The sequence below is a fragment of the Coregonus clupeaformis genome, chromosome 40 (assembly GCF_020615455.1).
Source record: "Coregonus clupeaformis isolate EN_2021a chromosome 40, ASM2061545v1, whole genome shotgun sequence".
Classification (NCBI taxonomy): domain Eukaryota; kingdom Metazoa; phylum Chordata; class Actinopteri; order Salmoniformes; family Salmonidae; genus Coregonus; species Coregonus clupeaformis.
The window spans coordinates 24,660,460-24,679,545 of NC_059231.1; the positions used below are offsets into that span (position 1 = coordinate 24,660,460).

At 44.2% G+C, this 19,086-nt stretch overlaps 1 protein-coding gene across 2 annotated transcripts in view; it reads left to right on the forward strand.

Annotated features, from left to right (window-relative positions):
• LOC121571628 (unconventional myosin-XVI-like) overlaps window positions 1–19,086 on the forward strand; it is a 167,647-nt gene that overhangs the window by 55,206 nt on the left and 93,355 nt on the right. For both annotated transcript variants that reach the window (XM_041883205.2, XM_041883206.2), the window contains exons 6-12: window positions 6,265–6,389; window positions 6,732–6,857; window positions 12,562–12,637; window positions 15,412–15,562; window positions 15,711–15,855; window positions 16,030–16,140; window positions 18,763–18,828. In XM_041883205.2, coding sequence (XP_041739139.1) covers window positions 6,265–6,389; window positions 6,732–6,857; window positions 12,562–12,637; window positions 15,412–15,562; window positions 15,711–15,855; window positions 16,030–16,140; window positions 18,763–18,828 — 800 coding nt within the window. The remainder of the gene's footprint in view (window positions 1–6,264; window positions 6,390–6,731; window positions 6,858–12,561; window positions 12,638–15,411; window positions 15,563–15,710; window positions 15,856–16,029; window positions 16,141–18,762; window positions 18,829–19,086) is intronic.

The following is a 19,086-nucleotide window of genomic DNA, read 5'->3' on the forward strand; positions in this document are numbered from 1 at the left end:
AAAAAGTTCTACAGCTGCACCATTGAGAGCATCCTGACTGGTTGCATCACTGCCTTGTATGGCAACTGCTCAGCCTCCGACCGCAAGGCACTACAGAGGGTAGTGCGTACGGCCCAGTACATCACTGGGGCCAAGTTTCCTGCCATCCAGGACCTCTAAACCAGGCGGTGTCAGAGGAAAGCCCTAAAAATTATCAAAGACTTCAGCCACCCTAGTCATAGACTCTCTTCTACCGCACGGCAAGCGGTACCGGAGCGCCAAGTCTAGGTCCAAAAGGCGTCTTAACAGCTTCTACCCCCGAGCCATAAGACTCCTGAACAGCTACTCATGGCTACCCAGACTATTTGCATTGTTGGTTAAGGGCTTGTAAGTAAGCATTTCACTGTAATGTCTACACCTGTTGTATTCGACGCATGTGGCAAATAAAATGTGATTTGATTTATTCAGACCCTTTGCTATGAGACTCAGGTGCATCCTGTTTCCATTGATCATCCTTGAGATGTTTCTACAACTTGATTGGAGTCCACCTGTGGTAAATTCAGTTGATTGGACATGATTTGGAAAGGCACACACCTGTCTATACTGTATAAGGTCCTACAGTTGACAGTGTATGTCAGAGCAAAAACCAAGCCATAAGGTCGAAAGAATTGTCCGTAGAGCTCAGAGACAGGATTGTGTCGAGGCACAGATCTGGGAAAGGTTACCAAAAACTGTCTGCAGCATTGAAGGCCCCCAAGAACACAGTGGCCTCCATCATTCTTAAATGGAAGAAGTTTGGAACCACCAAGACTCTGCCTAGAGCTGGCCGCCCGGCCAAACTGAGCAATAGGGGGAGAAGGGCCTTGGTCAGGCAGGTGAACAACAACCCGATGGTCACTCTGACAGAGCTCCAGAGTTCCTCTGTGGAGATGTGAGAACCTTCCAGAAGGACAACCATCTCTACAGCACTCCACCAATCAGGCCTTTATGATAGAGTGGCCAGACGGAAGCCACTCCTCAGTAAAAGGTACATGACTGCCCGCTTTGAGTTTGCCAAAAGGCACCTAAAGGACTCTCAGACCATGAGAAACAAGATTCTCTGATCTGATGAATCCAAGATTTAACTCTTTGGCCTGAATGCCAAGCGTCACGTCTGGAGGAAACCTGGCACCATCCCTACGGTGAAGCATGGTGGTGGAAGCATCATGCTGTGGGGATGTTTTTCAGCGGCAGGGACTGGGAGACTAGTCAGGATCGAGGGAAAGATGAACGGAGCAAAGTACAGAGAGATCCTTGATAAAACCTGCTCCAGACTGGGGCGAAGGTTCACCTTCCAACTGGACAATGACCCTAAGCACACAGCCAAGAGAACGCAGGAGTGGCTTCGGGACAAATATCTGAATGACTTTGAGTGGCCCAGCCAGAGCCCAGACTTTAACCCGATCTAACATCTCTGGAGAGACCTGAAAATAGCTGTGCAGCAACGCTCCCCATCCAACCTGACAGAGCTTGAGAGGATCTGCAGAGAAGAATGGGAGAAACTCCCCAAATACAGGTGTGCCAAGCTTGTAGCGTCATACCCAAGAAGACTTGAGGCTGTAATCACTGCCAAAGGTGCTTCAACAAAGTACTGAGTAAAGGGTCTGAATACTTAAGTAAATTTGATATTTCAGTTTTTGCAAAAATGTCTAAAAACCTGTTTTTGCTTTGTTATTATGAGGTATTGTGTGTAGATTAATGAGGGGGGAAATAATGTAATCCATTTTAGAATAAGGCTGTAACGTAAGAAAATGTGGAAAAAGTGAAGGGGTCTCAATACTTTCGGGAATGCACTGTATGTGGGTAAGTGTGTGTATGCTGTACAAGGTGTTGAAGAACAGTAAGATAGAACCCGTACAGTACCTACTGTAGCTCTCACCAGTCCAAAGAAGCTTCGCATTAACCCCAGCACAACATTTTTACATTTACATTTTAGTCATTTAGCAGACACTCTTATCCAGAGCGACTTACAGTTAGTGAGTGCATATATTTTTCATACTGGCCCCCCATGGGAATCAAACCCACAACCCTGGCGTTGCAAGCGCCATGCTCTACCAACTGAGCTACAGGAGGCCACCACAACCTAGCCCTATCTAGCCTAACTTAACCTAGCCTGGCCCCAGCCCAATCCAATCCAATCCAGCCCGGCCCGTCTAACACCAGAACACTGTGTCCATAATCTAACTAGCTCAACTCAACTCAGACTGATGGTTATGGTCCAGCTCCCTGGCAGGGTGGTGGAGGCACTAGCATGCTAATGTGTTAACAGCAGTAATATCACTGTTGGCCCTGAGACCATCCCACTTAGACCATCCATCTGCCTCAGAGTAAAAACCATATAGCCATCAATACATCAGCACGGAGAGAGGGGGATTATAGCCTGATGGAGGGGGGACCATACCATCCTCCCCCTGTCCCTCCATCCCTGGCATGGCATCAGGCGTATGGTGATTTATCATTACAGTGTGTTGAAGTGTTCCTCCTCAACCCCCATTCTCCCTCTCTCCCTTAGTCTCTCCCTCTGTCCCAACCACTACTACTACACTGTGTCCTCTCTGTCCCAACCACTACTACTACACTGTATCCTCTCTGTCCAAACCACTACTACTACTACTACACTGTATACTCTCTGTCCCAACCACTACTACTACACTGTATCCTCTCTGTCCCAACCACTACTACTACTACTACACTGTGTCCTCTCTGTCCCAACCACTACTACTACACTGTATCCTCTCTGTCCCAACCACTACAACTACTACTACACTGTATCCTCTCTGTCCCAACCACTACTACTACACTGTATCCTCTCTGTCCCAACCACTACTACTACTACACTGTGTCCTCTCTGTCCCAACCACTACTACTACACTGTATCCTCTCTGTCCCAACCACTACTACTACACTGTATCCTCTCTGGCCCAACCACTACTACTACTACACTGTATCCTCTCTGTCCCAGCCACTACTACTACACTGTATCCTCTCTGTCCCAACCACTACTACTACTACACTGTGTCCTCTCTGTCCCAACCACTACTACTACTACACTGTATCCTCTCTGTCCCAACCACTACTACTACTACACTGTATCCTCTCTGTCCCAACCACTACTACTACTACACTGTATCCCCTCTGTCCCAACCACTACTACTACTACACTGTGTCCTCTCTGTCCCAACCACTACTACTACTACACTGTATCCTCTCTGTCCCAACCACTACTACTACACTGTATCGTCTCTCTCCCAACCACTACTACTACTACACTGTGTCCTCTCTGTCCCTCTCACTTAATGCACATGGGGTCAGACAGAGGAAGTCAAACATACACACACACACACACATATACTGTATATACACTGAGTGTACAAAACATTAAGAACACCTGCTCTTTTCATGACATAGACTGACCAGGTGAATCCAGGTGAAAGCTATGACCCCTTATTGATGTCAATCAGTGTAGATGAAGGGGAGGAGACAAGTTATGAATGATTTTTAAGCCTTGAGACAATTGAGACATGGATTGTGTATGTGTGCCATTCAGATGGTGAATGGGTAAGACAAAATATTTAAGTGCCTTTGAACGGGGTATGGTAGTAGGTGCCAGGCGCACAGGTTTGTGTCAAGAACTGTAATGCTGCTGGGTTTTTCATGCTCAACAGTGTCCCGTGTATATCAAGAATGGTCCACCACCCAAAGGACATCCAGCCAACTTACATTTACATTTTAGTCATTTAGCAGACGCTCTTATCCAGAGCGACTTACAGTTAGGAAGCATTGAAGTCAACATGGGCCAGCATCCCTGTTGAACGGTTTTGACACCTTGTAGAGTCCATGCCCTGACGAATTGAGGCTGTTCTGAGGGCAAAAGGCAGGGGTGCAACTTATATTAGGAAGGTGTCTCTAATGTTTGGTGTACTCAGTGTATGTTTTATTGTCACATACCCACAAGCCCATACACATATACAGTACCAGTCAAACGTTTGGACACACCTACTCATTCAAGGGTTTTTCTTTATTTTTTACTATTTTCTACATTGTAGAATAATAGTGAAGACATCAGTAGTTTGACCTGGCCTCCACAATCACCTGACCTCAACCCAATTGAGATGGTTTGGGATGAGTCGGACCGCAGAATGAAGGAAAAGCAGCCAACAAGTGCTCAGCATATGTGGGAACTCCTTCAAGACTGTTGGAAAAGCATTTCAGGTGACTACCTCATGAGGCTGGTTGAGAGAATGCCAAGAGTGTGCAAAGCTGTCATCGAGGCAAAGGGTGGCTACTTTGAAGAATCTCAAATCTCAAATATATTTAGATTTGTTTAACACTTTTTTGGTTACTACATGATTCCATAGTTGTTATTTCATAGTTTTGATGTCTTCACTATTATTCTAAAATGTAGAAAATAGTAAAAATAAAGACTTGAATGAGTAGGTGTGTCCAAACTTTGACTGGTACTGTACACATGCACACATGCACACATGCACACAGACACACACACACACACACACATACACATACACATACACATACACATACACACACACACACACACACACACACACACACACACACACACACACACACACACAGGCAAACTGTCACACATACTCATGTCTGACAATGTGCTACTGAATAAAAATAACAGTTAGATTGTCATCCGTTCTTACAGTAGTCCAGATGTTTTCCGGCACTCGTCATCTTGTGATGACAATGATGCTAACTTTATTTAGCAAATACCTCAGTATAAACTTAACTTTAGCTTACAGTATACTCTGATATTAATCTCTGTCCTTTCAGTTAACTTCCCCTGTCTTGTAATTCTGACCCACCTGTCATGTCCCAACGAGCTACGGTCATCACTCCTCCTGTGAGGCATTGTGTGTGTGTGTGTGTGTGTGTGTGTGTGTGTGTGTGTGGCTGTGTGTGTGTGTGTGGGTGGGTGGGTGTGGGTGTGTGAGTGAGTGGGTGTACAAGTGGGTGGGTGTGTGTTTGCACATGCATGTGTGTGTGTGAAGGTCAGGTGCCCCCTCAGGCTAACTGGTAGTGGAGTACCTCACTCCAGCAGGGAATGGAGAAGGTCAACAGAGATGGAGAGAAAGAACAAGAGATGAGACAGAAAATGGCAGAGGCAAAAAAAGACAAAAAAAGAAATACATGAGACAGTACAGACTGAACTACAGAAAAAGAGGAGGGAGAGAGAGAGAGAGTGAGAGCGACAGAGAATGATAAGAAGGAATGACAGAAAGATCCCGCATGCCAATCCATCTTTAGGCGCATGAGATAACATGATGGATGGGACCTCAGAGGTCCAAACAGATATCACTCTACACCTCACCACAAACACACGCGCATGCACGCACGCACACACACACACAAACACACACACACAATTTCAAATACAATTTGGTCGACTATTTGGTTTTTACAAATAACCATTCAAATACTCTAATGAAAGTACTTGTTTTTGGCTGTGTATTTGAAAATACTCAAATACACAGAAAAATGTATTTAAATAACAAATAACCCAGATCTGGTGGGGAGTGCCTTGCCATGGCATCACCGTCCCTCCCCTCATCCGAAACCCCCTATAGGTGGTGTCTATCCCCTCATGCTCAGGTCCAGCCTCTCTCTCCTCTTCCTGCTGTGGCACATTAACATGTCAAACTCTATAAGTCTATGGTGCCTCAGTAACATGGCTATGTCTCAAGTCTCTCTTACAGTCTCTCGTACAGGGCACATACCCTATGGACTCTCCCTGTCCATTCCTATATGCACTCCACTAATTAGAATTGAGCATACCGTATAAGACATAACTGCCTATAGTAATCAAAGCCCAAGGGACAAAAACATTCTATATTCAGTGATCGTTAGAGAGAAACACAGACCAATCTATAATCAATAGCTATCACTTCGGCAACCAAAACAATGGTCCCCTGTGAGTATTTGAGGGTGGAGGAGATCAGAGCAGACCATCGATCCCCTTTAGCCAGGGATAGACTGCACTGCTAGACCTCCATCCTCTCTTAGACCTCTGTCTGTCTGTCAGTCTCCAAGACAGTCTGGTGACTTTGAAAAGGAGACTAAGGATTCTCAAGGAGACATTACACACAGAACCAAAATGGCTCCCATGATAATTGTGATTGGTACAGACTACAGAGACATCATTAATGTAATGTGTGTGTTTGCACATGGGGTGTGTGTGTGCTGTACTAACGTGTGTGTGTTGTTGTGTTGTTCCAGGTGTAGATGTGACGTCCATGCACACCATGCGTACCCAGAGGCCCAGCACCATGTTGTCTGATGTTCGACAGCTGGTCTCCAGCGGGGGCAGTCTCAACCAATGCAACAACGACGGGGTCACTCTGGTGAGTACCTACCAGTGGAGGCTGCTGAGTGGAGGACGGCTCATAATAATGGCTGGAACGGAACCAATGGAATGGCATCAAACCATGAGTTTTATGTATTTGATACCATTCCACTTATAACGCTCCAGCCATTACCACAAGCCTGTCCTCCCCAATTAAGGTGCCACCAACCTCCTGTGGTACCTACCTGTACTCCTCTATTATCTACCACTCTCTCTCTCTCTATCTTGCTCTCCCTCTCTTGCTCTCTCACTCTATACCAATCGCTGTATACAGTAGATGTGTCTGTGTAATGTGTTTCTTTAACCCTCTCTCCCTGTCTCTCTCTCCTTCTCTCTCTAGCTCCACATAGCTTGTGCTAGTGGCTACAGGGAGGTGGTGTCTGTGCTGCTGGAGAACGGGGCGGACCCTCAGCCCTCCGACAATGGCTATTGGACACCTCTCCACCTGGCTGCCAAATATGGACAGGTACTGTCATATCACTGTACATTCACCAATCCAGTCGTGTCAGATCCATGGAGTGAAAATGAACAAACGTTGTTTAGCGAAGGAAAAACGTTCTAAAGACCTATGGGAATGTAAAATGTTTACGAATTGGCTTGGCATCAATAATGGCTAGTTTATAGACCAGAATTGGCTGGCTAGTTTATAGACCAGAATTGGCTGGCTAGTTTATAGACCAGAATTGGCTGGCTAGTTTATAGACCAGTTTTGGCTGGCTAGTTTATAGACCAGTTTTGGCTGGCTAGTTTATAGACCAGAATTGGCTGGCTAGTTTATAGACCAGTTTTGGCTGGCTAGTTTATAGACCAGTATTGGCTACTGGCTTTTTTATTCCTTTACCTTGTCTAGTCTCATTATGAGACGTATAACAGAAATCTCCTCTGTCCTTATCTCTGCTGATAAACAGGTATTTTAGGGGCTATCGAGCAGACTAGCTCAAAGTGCTGGCACGGCACTGCATGTATTAATTAATGCCTTTTAGATTAGCGATTTCATGGTGTTTCTCACAGGGAAGGAGATTGATTTCAGGATATGGATGGGGGGCAGGTGGGGAAGAGGGAGATTTGGGTAGACGGATAGGGGGCTTTGAGAGAAAGGGAAGCGGTCGCGTTAAAATCTTGCTGACATGGTCCAACATTTAATTACATTTCTGGGGCTGCATGGTTGGGGTGCTGACAAAGAGAATGTATTCATATTTAGAACAGCTATTTTACTTATTTGTTCCTCTACTACCCCCGGGCCAGGTTTCTTCTCTAATGTGTGTTTTACAGTAAAGTCTCTCTTCCTTTCTGTTACCTCTTAACCCTCACTATCTCAAATGAAATCAAATTGTATTTGTCACATGCTTCGTAAACAACAGGTGTAGACTAACAGTGAAATGCAGAAAGAAAGAAAAATATGAATAGTAGACAGTATTGAAAAATATTAACACAAGGAATAAGTTGAAAAATAATAACACGAGGAATAAGTTGAAAAATAATAACACGAGGAATAAGTTGAAAAATAATAAAATAATAACACAAGGAATAGGCCCCGTGTAGCTCAGTTGGTAGAGCATGGTGTTTGCAACGCTAGGGTTGTGGGTTCGTTTCCCACGGGGGGCCAGTATGAGAAAAAAAATAACACGAGGAATTAGTTGAAAAATAATAGCACAAGGAATAAGTTGAAAAATAATAACGTGGACTAAGTTGAAAAATAATAACATGAGGAATAAGTTGAAAAATAATAACATAAGGAATAAATTGAAAAATAATAACACAAGGAATAAGTAGAAAAATTATAACACAAGGAATAAGTTGAAAAATAATACCGTGGAATAAATTGAAAAATAATATCACAAGGAATAAGTTGAAAAATAATAACGAGGAATAAGTTGAAAACTAATAACACGATGAATAAGTTGAAAAATAATAACACAAGGAATAAATTGAAAAATAATACAGTGGAATAAGTTGAAAAATAATAACACAAGGAATAAGTTGAAAAATAATAACGAGGAATAAGTTGAAAAATAATAACACGATGAATAAGTTGAAAAACAATAACACAAGGATTTAGTTGAAAAATACAAGGTAATTACATTTGACATTTTAGCAGACGCTCTTATCCAGAGCGACTTACAGTTAGTGAGTGCATACATTTTCATACTGGCCCCCCGTGGGAATCGAACCCACAACCCTGGCGTTGCAAGCGCCATGCTCTACCAGCTGAGCTACAAGGATGCCTAATTGAGGTAGATATGTACATATAGGTAGGGATAACGTGACTAGGCAACGGGATAGATAATAAACAGTAACAGCAGCTTACGTGATGAGTCAAAAGAGATTAGTGCAAAAAGGGTCAATGCAGATATTCCGTGTAGCTATTGGTTAACTATTTAACAAACTATTTAGCAGTCTTAGAACTTGAGGGTAGAAGCTGCTCAGGGTCCTGTCAGTTCCAGGCTTGGTGCATCGGTACCGCTTGCCGTGCGATACCTCATCCCTCTCTTTCACAAACTCCACAGTGTATTTGAGTGCATACATAAGTGAATTTGAGTGCAGAGTGACAGTGGAGGGGAGAAGTAGAGAGTCGATTAGGCTTCCTCTGCAGTAATGAATCATGTCAAGACTCAACACTTGACTACCCACTGGAGCCCTACCCACTGGAGCCCTACCCACTGGAGCCTGGCTCTGGCACTCTGCATACCAACTACACACGGACACATACTGTATACCTGCAGCATTGTCACATACTTTAGCATCAACAGGCACATTCAGAGAGCAGGGGACAGCCTCATCTCCCCATCTCTGCAACACTTTATATTACAAGTATGTTTTTTAGTTGAAATAAAATGGTTATGTAATTAGACTAGGTAAACTAATTAAAAACTAAAAAGTACGTAAAACAGTACCCTATAAGTAGAGTTGTGTTTCATGCATTTCTTGATTCCACCTCTACTCCCCCATTAGTACTGTATGGAGGTCAGTAGTGTTCAGTTGTTTATGGGTCATACTGTTGCTAGGTGCTGTTTGCTTGAGTCACAGTAACATTAGCTCATACTGTCATACAGTAAACTCAGTAAACCCTGTGTACCCATAGCTGGTATTTCACTGGCACACGTAATAGGCTAATATTTCACTATCCTGCGTAAATGACTCCCATGGACTGTAGCGTATTACTGTAGCTTATTAGGCTTCTGTTTCTCCTTCACTCGCTTTCATGTCTTCCTGACATTTTCCTGGTTCCCATCTGACATTTGACCCCAGCCAGGGGGTCATTACCGTGGCAATAGTGAAGTGGTGGGGGTGTATTTATAAAGTGTTGAGTGGAGTATGTGAGGGTGTGCCTTGTGGACATGCTGTGGCCTGTAACAGTCATGGGTTAGGCTATGGTAGAATATGCTAAGTCACTCTCTATACTTTACTACACTGTCCCTTTAACTCTCCCTATCTCACTCTCTTTATCTCTCTGTCTTGCCTTCTCTCTCTCATTCTATCTATTTATTGCTATCATGCTATAAAATCAATTTTGGTATCTCCATTTCCTCACTAGTGAGACCATAAGTAATATGTTTAATAAAAGAAACACTCTCATGTACCTTTGACCTCTAGTAGTGCAGAGAGGGAGTAGAGGAGGATGTACTGTAGCAAGTCAATACAGCACAGAGCTATGATGCATACTCTAACAGGGGTTCCCAAACTGTTTCTCTCGGGCCCCCCTTCCGGCATTGGGGAACCCGCCCCCCCAGGCTGGAATGGGCTACAAGACCATCGCCAAGCAGCTTGGTGAGAAGATGACAACAGTTGGTGCGATTATTCGCAAATGGAAGAAACACAAAGAACTGTCAATCTCCCTCGGCCTGGGGCTCCATGCAAGATCTCACCTCGTGGAGTTGCAATGATCATGAGAACGGTGAGTAATCAGCCCAGAACTACACGGGAGGATCTTGTCAATGATCTCAAGGCAACTGGGACCATAGTCACCAAGAAAACAATTGGTAACACACAACGCCGTGAAGGACTGAAATCCTGCAGCACCCGCAAGGTCCCCCTGCTCAAGAAAGTGCATATACAGGCCCGTCTGAAGTTTGCCAATGAACATCAGAATGATTCAGAGGAGAACTGGGTGAAAATGTTGTGGTCAGATGAGACCAAAATTGAGCTCTTTGGCATCAACTCAACTCGCCGTGTTTGGAGGAGGAGGAATGCAGCCTATGACCCCAAGAACACCATCCCCACCGTCAAACATGGAGGTGGAAACATTATGCTTTGGGGGTGTTTTTCTGCTAAGGGGACAGGACAACTTCACCACATCAAAGGGACGATGGACGGCGCCATGTACCGTCAACTCTTGGGTGAGAAACTCCTTCCCTCAGCCAGGGCATTGAAAATGGGTTGTAGATATGTATTCCAGCATGACAATGACCCAAAACACACGGCCAAGGCAACAAAGGAGTGGCTCAAGAAGAAGCACATTAAATTCCTGGAGTGGCCTAGCCAGTCTCCAGATCTTAATCCCATAGAACATCTGTGGAGGGAGCTGAAGGTTCGAGTTGCCAAACGTCATGCTCAAAACCTTAATGACTTGGAGAAGATCTGCAAAGAGCAGTGGGACAAAATCCCTCCTGAGATGTTTGCAAACCTGGTGGCCAACTACAAGAAACGTCTGGCCTCTGTGATTGCCAACAAGGGTTTTGCCACCAAGTACTAAGTCATGTTTTGCAGAGGGGTCAAATACTTATTTTCCTCATTAAAATGCAAATCAATTAATAACATTTTTGACATGCTTCTTTCTGGATTTTTTTGTTGTTAGTCTGTCTCTCACTGTTCAAATAAACCTACCATTAAAATTATAGACTGATCATGTCTTTGTCAGTGGGCAAACGTACAAAATCAGTAGGGGATCAAATATTTTTTTCACTCACTGTAGCTCTCTAAGGTATGCAATGACTAACATGACAAGAGGAACTGATGATGCACTACCCAATTTCGAAATTGCACCTTGTGCATTCTACTATTACAACATTCAAGAGCAAGTTTAAAGCCAGACTGAGTTCCTATAAAAACAATTTCCCCCCCTGCCAACCCCTGCCAACTCCTCGTGACCCCCCTACAGTTTGGGAACCACTGCTCTAACAGATCAGTGTCATTCTGATGGATGGCCACATCTGAGTGGGTGTGTGCATAGATCTTAGTCATTTTCATCTCATTGTGATTTGTTTGTGTGGGTGTGTGTGTGGGTGTGTGTGCAAGTGTGTGTGTGTGGATCAGGCATTGAAAGACAATCTCTCACATGCTGCCTTGGCATGCCATCCATTGGCATGTCTCACCACAAATCAACAATCACACACATTACACACATCACGCCTACTTCATGTAACACACACATACACATCACAGATCACACATCTCCAACCTCACATATCACACAGGTGTCTCTAGTCACAACCCTTGGGGTAAGAAGAAGGAGAGGGGGGAGATTGAGGGGAGGAGGAAAAAAGAGAGGGGTGGAGATTAAAAGGCTTTGTGAGAGACAGAGAGAGAGACAGATAAACTCCCTTATCTACTGGGTGAAATACCACAGTGTTCCATCACAGCAGCAAGATTTATGACATGATGCCACAAGAAAAGGGCAACCAGTGAAGAACAAACACCATTGTAAATACAACCGATATTTATGTTTATGTATTTTCCCTTTTGTACTTTAACTATTTGAAATGTCTCTATTCCTTTGGAACTTTACTGTTCATTTTTTATTGTTTGTTTCACTTTTGTTTATTATCTATTTCACTTGCTTTGGCAATGTAAACATATGTTTCCCATGGCAATAAAGCCCTTTGAATTGAATGTTATTGATATTGACAGAGAGAGACAGAGAGAGAGAGAGACAGAGAGAGAGAAATAGGGGGAAAGAGGAAGAGGGCTATATATTGTAGTGACAGAAAGAAATATAGGGCAACAGAGGAAGATAAAGAGATCAAAGGCAGAAAGAAGGAAGGGTGAGGCTGGGGGCGAGAGGAGATGATGACAGCTACATATCAGACAACTGTTTTTGTAGATATGGGCCACGGCAAGGACATTTGGGGAGAAAGGCATGCAAAATGTGATCTAACGCAATCCCATGTCTTTTTTTATTTTCTCTAAAATAATGAAGGTGTGTGTCTCTGTCTGTCCATCTCTCCCTGCAGATAAGCATTGTTAGCCAGCTGCTGAAGCACAGAGCAGACCCAACTCTCCTGAACTGCAACCAAGACAAGCCCTCAGGTATAACACACTGACATACACACACACTCAATTTAAGCATGTGGTATTGGAACAAATAAATTACTTTTGATTGGTCCAGCTGAGCTGTGTCTGCCTAGCCTACTGTTCCAGTGATCACTCTGATAAAACAGATCCAACACACACAACCTAACCCATTCATTTCCACAAGCCTGTGTGTGTGTGTGTGTGTGTGTGTGTGTGTGTGTGTGTGTGTGTGTGTGTGTGTGTGTGTGTGTGTGTGTGTGTGTGTGTGTGTCTGTGTGTGTCTGTGTGTGTCTGTGTGTGTCTGTGTGTGTCTGAGTGTGTCTGTGTGTGTCTGTGTGTGAGTGAGAGCGTGCGTGCGGGTGGAGGTTATATGTCATTGCCCCATGAGGACAAGCTCATCCATTAACCAAACATAAAATTAACACTTCACACTCTGCCTGATTCTTTCTCTGGACACACACACACACACACACACACACACACACACACACACACACACACACACACACACACACACACATACACACACACACACACACTGAGAGAATAAAGGTGTTCAGAATTAATCATCAGAGCTGATTTGATTAATTCCATAATGGGTAGAATATCATTACTCAAGTGCATTATCTTTCATTTATGTATAGAATCAGAAGAGACTATCAGAGCATGTCCACACTAACATAATTCCTTCTCATTTAATCTAAGTGTGTGTGTGTATGCATGGGTGCCTATGTGCCGTGTGTGTGTATGTGTGAGGAGTTGAGAGACAGCTCCTTGTCGCTGTTTGAAATAACACACAGACACTAGAGCTCATTTGGGTTCTATTTCCTCTGTCTACAGAGATGCATCTATTAACAGACACTCTCCTGCGGATACTGATGTTTTCCTTACCTGTCTGTTCCCCTGGGCTCCCTAGCTGAACAACACTAGCATAAAACTCCACAGGGGAAAATATACTTTGTTCTTTGAGCTGCTGTGGACTAGGTCTGTGACGATACCATTATCAAATTATTTTTTATATGGCAAAAATGAAAACACATAGCAGACCAAACTCTTTGGTCCTTAAAAACCTGCTGTATGTAAGATATTGTGTGCTATAGCTTGGAAAATAAATAAATAAATGATGTTTGTTTCCAACATTAGGGCTGTTTTTCTAAAGAAGTAAAATCAGCTTTGTCTTTTGTTCCCTTGCCACGATACTAACTAGTATCGCAATACTGGTATCGTTCCTGCCCTACTACGGACAACATACTACAAGAGCTGCTTCTTAGCAACCAAATGGGTTAGCAGAAATGCCACAGCAATGTTGAAGTGTAATGCCTTTGAAACCCTCAGAGAATGGAAAATGAAACTTTCTAATTGTAGTGAGTAATGTAAAGACTGTCCAAAGCGTTGAACGTCAGTGTACCTCACTTGTGGAAGCAGAGGAGGAGAGAGACTCATGTTCTCCATACCGACCTCCCAATCATAGTGTGAGATACTATAGGCCTATTAGAGCCTCCTCCTTACTCCACCCATCCCCTAGCGTAATCACACCACACACTCCCTCTAGCAGTAATCAATAGTCCATTGTAACATGTAAGCTTAACTTAGGGATATATGTGACACCCCAGGGAGACAGAGAGAAGAGACAGAGAGAAGAGAGAGAGAGAGAGAGAGAGAGAGAGAGAGAGAGAGAGAGAGAGAGAGAGAGAGAGAGAGAGAGAGAGAGAGAGAGAGAGAGAGAGAGAGAGAGAGAGAGAGAGAGAGAGAGAGAGAGAGAGAGAGAGAGAGAGAGAGAGAGAGAGAGAGAGAGAGAGAGAGAGAGAGAGAGAGAGAGAGAGAGTCTAGGGGGTTGTCATTCTCTATGAAATAGTAGAGGGGATATAGCCGTACTCCTCCCCTGTGCCCTTTTAGACCTCATTAAAGACTGAGGGTATCTTAACTCCCCCTGTCTCTGAAGCTCAGATGGATCAGTCCTCCGTGGGGTTCGCACTCTGCACAGGCACATCCATATGGATGTGAGGGGGGTCAGTTTTTTAGGATGAAGCCCTTGGTGAATTAGCCTAGAATGATTCAGAGCTTTGGATGGTACGTCTATATTACTTGTCATTAATGTTCAACGTATTGATCTTGGAGGACATTTTATGTGTCTGGTTGATTGGCTGGTGTCCAAAGTCAATGTCTATGCAACATTCCACATCTTTGCTAGGTAGAGGCTAATTTAAAGCCCCCTTTTGTACTGAAAGTAACCATCAGTGACTTAAATGTCTTATGACCACTATAATTAAAGTGATGCTCCAGAGCTTTTGTATCATTTCAGCCAGTAATATTGAAAGTAGTGCTCACGAGCCAAAACGGGTCCCTGAAAATTGTGTATTATGTCATCAATTTCTTATGATATGTTACCTTTTCTTTTTTTGTTGCAATTCGTATGATATGTTACTAATTCAAATTCATACAATATGTTATGAATTTATAAGTTCTTAAGATCCCAGACTGCTTCTTTAAGCAAGTTTATATACCACAAACCTCTGATGTGCCATTATGCTATTATAAACTGTTTACCAACATCAATAGAACAGTAAACAAGTCTTTTTGAGTCATAGCCGTGGTATATTATTGTCTGATATACACAGCTAAAATGCTGTTTCAGCCAATTAGCATATAGGACCCAAACTACCCAGTTTATAATGCTTACTAACTAATACATCTGTAACAGTCTGACAGAGAGGTGAAAACAGTCTTTCTCATTGTTAACTCTTAGTGGTTACCCTCTTAACCCCCTTTGCTCGCTGTCCTGGTTACAGCCATAGCAGCATCCGACCCCATCATGGCTATGCTGCTGAGAGCAGAGGAATGCTGGGTAGAGAGACTGAAGGACCCCTCTGTCCCCCCGCCCCCTACAGACGAGCGCTACGATGGAGGCGCACACGACCACACCATCCCCGTCAAGAACCTGTGAGTTTTTATTATCAATTCATTAAATGATCAAATGACCTCACTTATCTATATTATGCATTAATTATAATTTAAGTGTGTTTCAATATCAGTATTCAAAGCAAATGATACCCTTAGTAATCCTGTAACCCCCGCCCCTACCCTGTAGCACCCCCCTATCCATGTCCCTCTCTAAGAGGGACAGTCTGTTGGAGAAGTGTGCCATGTTCAGGGAGGTGGGAGTGGGGCTGAGCAGACAACTCTCACTGGACAGCGGTCTGAACGGACCCACAGCACCCAGCAAACTGGAGCAGGCAAGTACACTCAACATCTGCACTACAACAAAGTGTACACTCAATATGTGCACTACTGCTATATACGTCACATCTCTACTACAGAACATTTTACACGTACAGTATGAGAAAGTGTGCACATGCACCAAATCCATGTGTGGTTGCTATGGTAACCTGTGTGGTGTTGTGTTGCAGGTGAAGCTGATGCCTCCGGCGCCTAATGATGACCTGGCGTCTCTCAGTGAACTCACAAACAGTAGCCTGCTCTACGAGATGCAGAAACGCTTTGGCAATGACCAGATTTATGTAGGTAGAACACACACACAAACATGCACACAAACATACACAAACACACACACACACACACACACACACACACACTCACTCACACATGGACACACTGACATACAATTGGAGTGATGTATTGATCCTGAGATGTCAGCTTGGACAATGGGCAGTCTTTCCCCTTGACTGTGCCCAGATTCAGAGCTGGGGAGGGAAACCAGCACCCTCTGCCCAGCAGGCCAGTGACAGAGATGGGTGTTATTGCCAGTGGCTGGGACAGGGGTGGGAGTCCTGTTTTTTGGTTTCTCTGTTGCCAGGCCAGGCAATGGTAACTGTGCTAGTGCGAGTTGTAGGGGTGGTACGCTCTTTGAGTCAGTCTTCCAACCCCCTCTCAGCTCTCTGTTCTGGGACAGTGGCTGTTGTGTGAGGGGTTTGTGTGGGAGGTCTGGAAGGTGGCCCATGAGACTCACTGTCTGCTGGCCAGGGACTTTGAGCCATGGCTGGGGGATGAATATAACCACTAAGAGCCACATGTACACGCACAGATACACAGACACCCACATTAATACACAAATTCACACACACACACACACACAAAAGAGAAATGTCCTATGTTGGAGAATCAATGCTGGTTTGGTTCGATGGAAGAAATCCATGACTGCATTTATGAGAAATACTGTACATCCCTGTTCCTTTTGGTTTCAGGTCAATTTAACCACTTTCATTGTCCCCATCTCCCTGAGTCTATTGCCTGGTCTATAGCTTAGCATGAGGGACTGTGCTGTATAAAGACTGGAGCCAGATCAATGTGGAACAGCCTGGTTATTCTCATCACTATGTGTGAAGAGGCTTCAATAGCCTGTTGTTACTGAACTACAGATGGGGAAGAGACTGGCTGGTTGGATATGGAGGGGAGGGAAGAGGGAAGGAGGTAGATTGAGAGAGGACAGAGAAGAGGGGGAAAGAATGAGATGAGGAGAAGAAAAGAAAAAAAGAGATGATGGGTAAAGATAAGGCGATTGGGTGAGGAGAAGGTTGAGGATGAGGAGGAGGAGGAGGAAGAAGAGAGCATGGAGCGAGAAGGAGGAGGAGAAAACGAGAGAGGAGCATGAGGTGGAGGAGGGAGAGAGAGAGAGGAAACCAGGGAGAGAGGGAAGAGATGGAGGAGAGGGAGGACAAAGGCATTGTAATGGTCCATATGCTCCCCAGCAGGGTGGTCAGAGACTGGGACTTTGATGACGGCTCCAGCCTGCTGCTTTGTACTGGGATGGAGGGATGGTACACAGCCAAGCCCAGAGACTGGAGGAGAGGACAGAGGGTTGTGGGAGGGATGCATGACAGTTGGGAGGATCTGATGGTGGTTGTGGGGGAGTGTAATTTGAGTTTTGGTCTTGATCCTACTATACGAGATTGAGAGCATTAAAGTTACCCTCTGGCACAGATCTAGAATCATCTAACCCTGCCATTAGGGGTTAAAATGCAAAACTGACCTTAGAACAGTTTCTGGGGGTAACATTGAAGCTCATTAACCTTCAGCCCAGGCCTGAGGACAGGCAGAGCAGCATGTTAGCGTTTTAGTGATAACACATCCTATTCAGCCCCAGCAAGGCACTCCGAGGGGACAGAGCGTTTAGCAATTAGCCAACCTCAGGGTATGTGTGTGGGAAGGAGGGCTAGCAACTAGTAACTGTACACTAGTAGGGGTTAGGGTTTACTGTATGTCTCAGTCAGAGGAAGGGATTTTGGCTGTTAGTAGCCTATCTAAACAGCCTCAGGGTCTGTGCGTGGGAAGAAGGAATATCTATTGAAATAGAAGAAGAATACCTGTCTATCTCCGTGCAGTTTTTGCTATTTCTGTTTATAAAATGGGTTTTGGTGGTAATGTTGTTTAAGTGATTTGCAGCGTTAATTGCCGTTAAATGTCAAGTTGATTACATGTCGCATTGATTTTGCAAACGCTGACAAGGACTGATGTCCGAGCAGACCACTATTTGGCAACATATTCTATTCATATGTCTCAGCCATATCCCCTGAAGCTCATTACATTAACGTTGTTGACTATGTTTTCCCTGCCTTTGAGTAATTTGAGTTATCATTAGAAAAGCATTTCTTACCTCTATTACACTTCCTTGTTCTCCAGGGGTTGCGCAGGGCTTGCCAAGGCGCATGCATGCACCAGGAGCGTGTATTTGGGAATGAGCATATCCATCTGCCGTGGCAGTGGGGGAGAATGCTTTTGAGAAGAGTTTTTAATTCTCATAATAGTGTTTGTTGTCATGTTTGCCATAGCACTAGTGCTGACACAGGCCTCTCCCATCCCTCGGTGTGTTTGGGGAAGGGATTTAGTTAGTGCTAAGGTGACCTTCAGGCTCTGTGAAAGGGATGGGGCTTTGTGCTTCAACATTAAAGACGGTATGGGTCTATATGGACTTCTGTGTTTACCCCAGGAGTTTAGTGGCTGGTAGTTTGACCGTGCTTCAGGTCAAGACAAGATGCCTCAACGCCAATATATCAGGATGAGATGTATACCCCTGATGTTACAATATTTCAACTGTAATAATCCATTATTTTATGGACGAGATGCACTTCACTCACTGTATGTCTCTATGGTTAAAGAAGTAATGCAAATCCTTTTTTTTTCAGACCTACATCGGGCACATTCTCCTCCTGGTCAATCCTAACAAAGAGCTCCCCATCTACTCTACACTGGTGAGCACACATTATACAGTAACCAACAAGATCTCATAGTTTCCTTTCGAAATTCGACGTATTATGGATGAACGTCTATTTTTGACACATTAATTCTGGGTGGTTACAGGGTTAATTCCATGTGGTTACAGGGTTAAAACAGAAACAACTCAAAGGTTAACAGTTTAGGCATTAATTCCTAGTGGTTAAGGTTAGGCCGATGGTTTGGGGAAGGCTCTGCAAACCAACTGACTTCATACCATCAAGTGTCATCAAGTA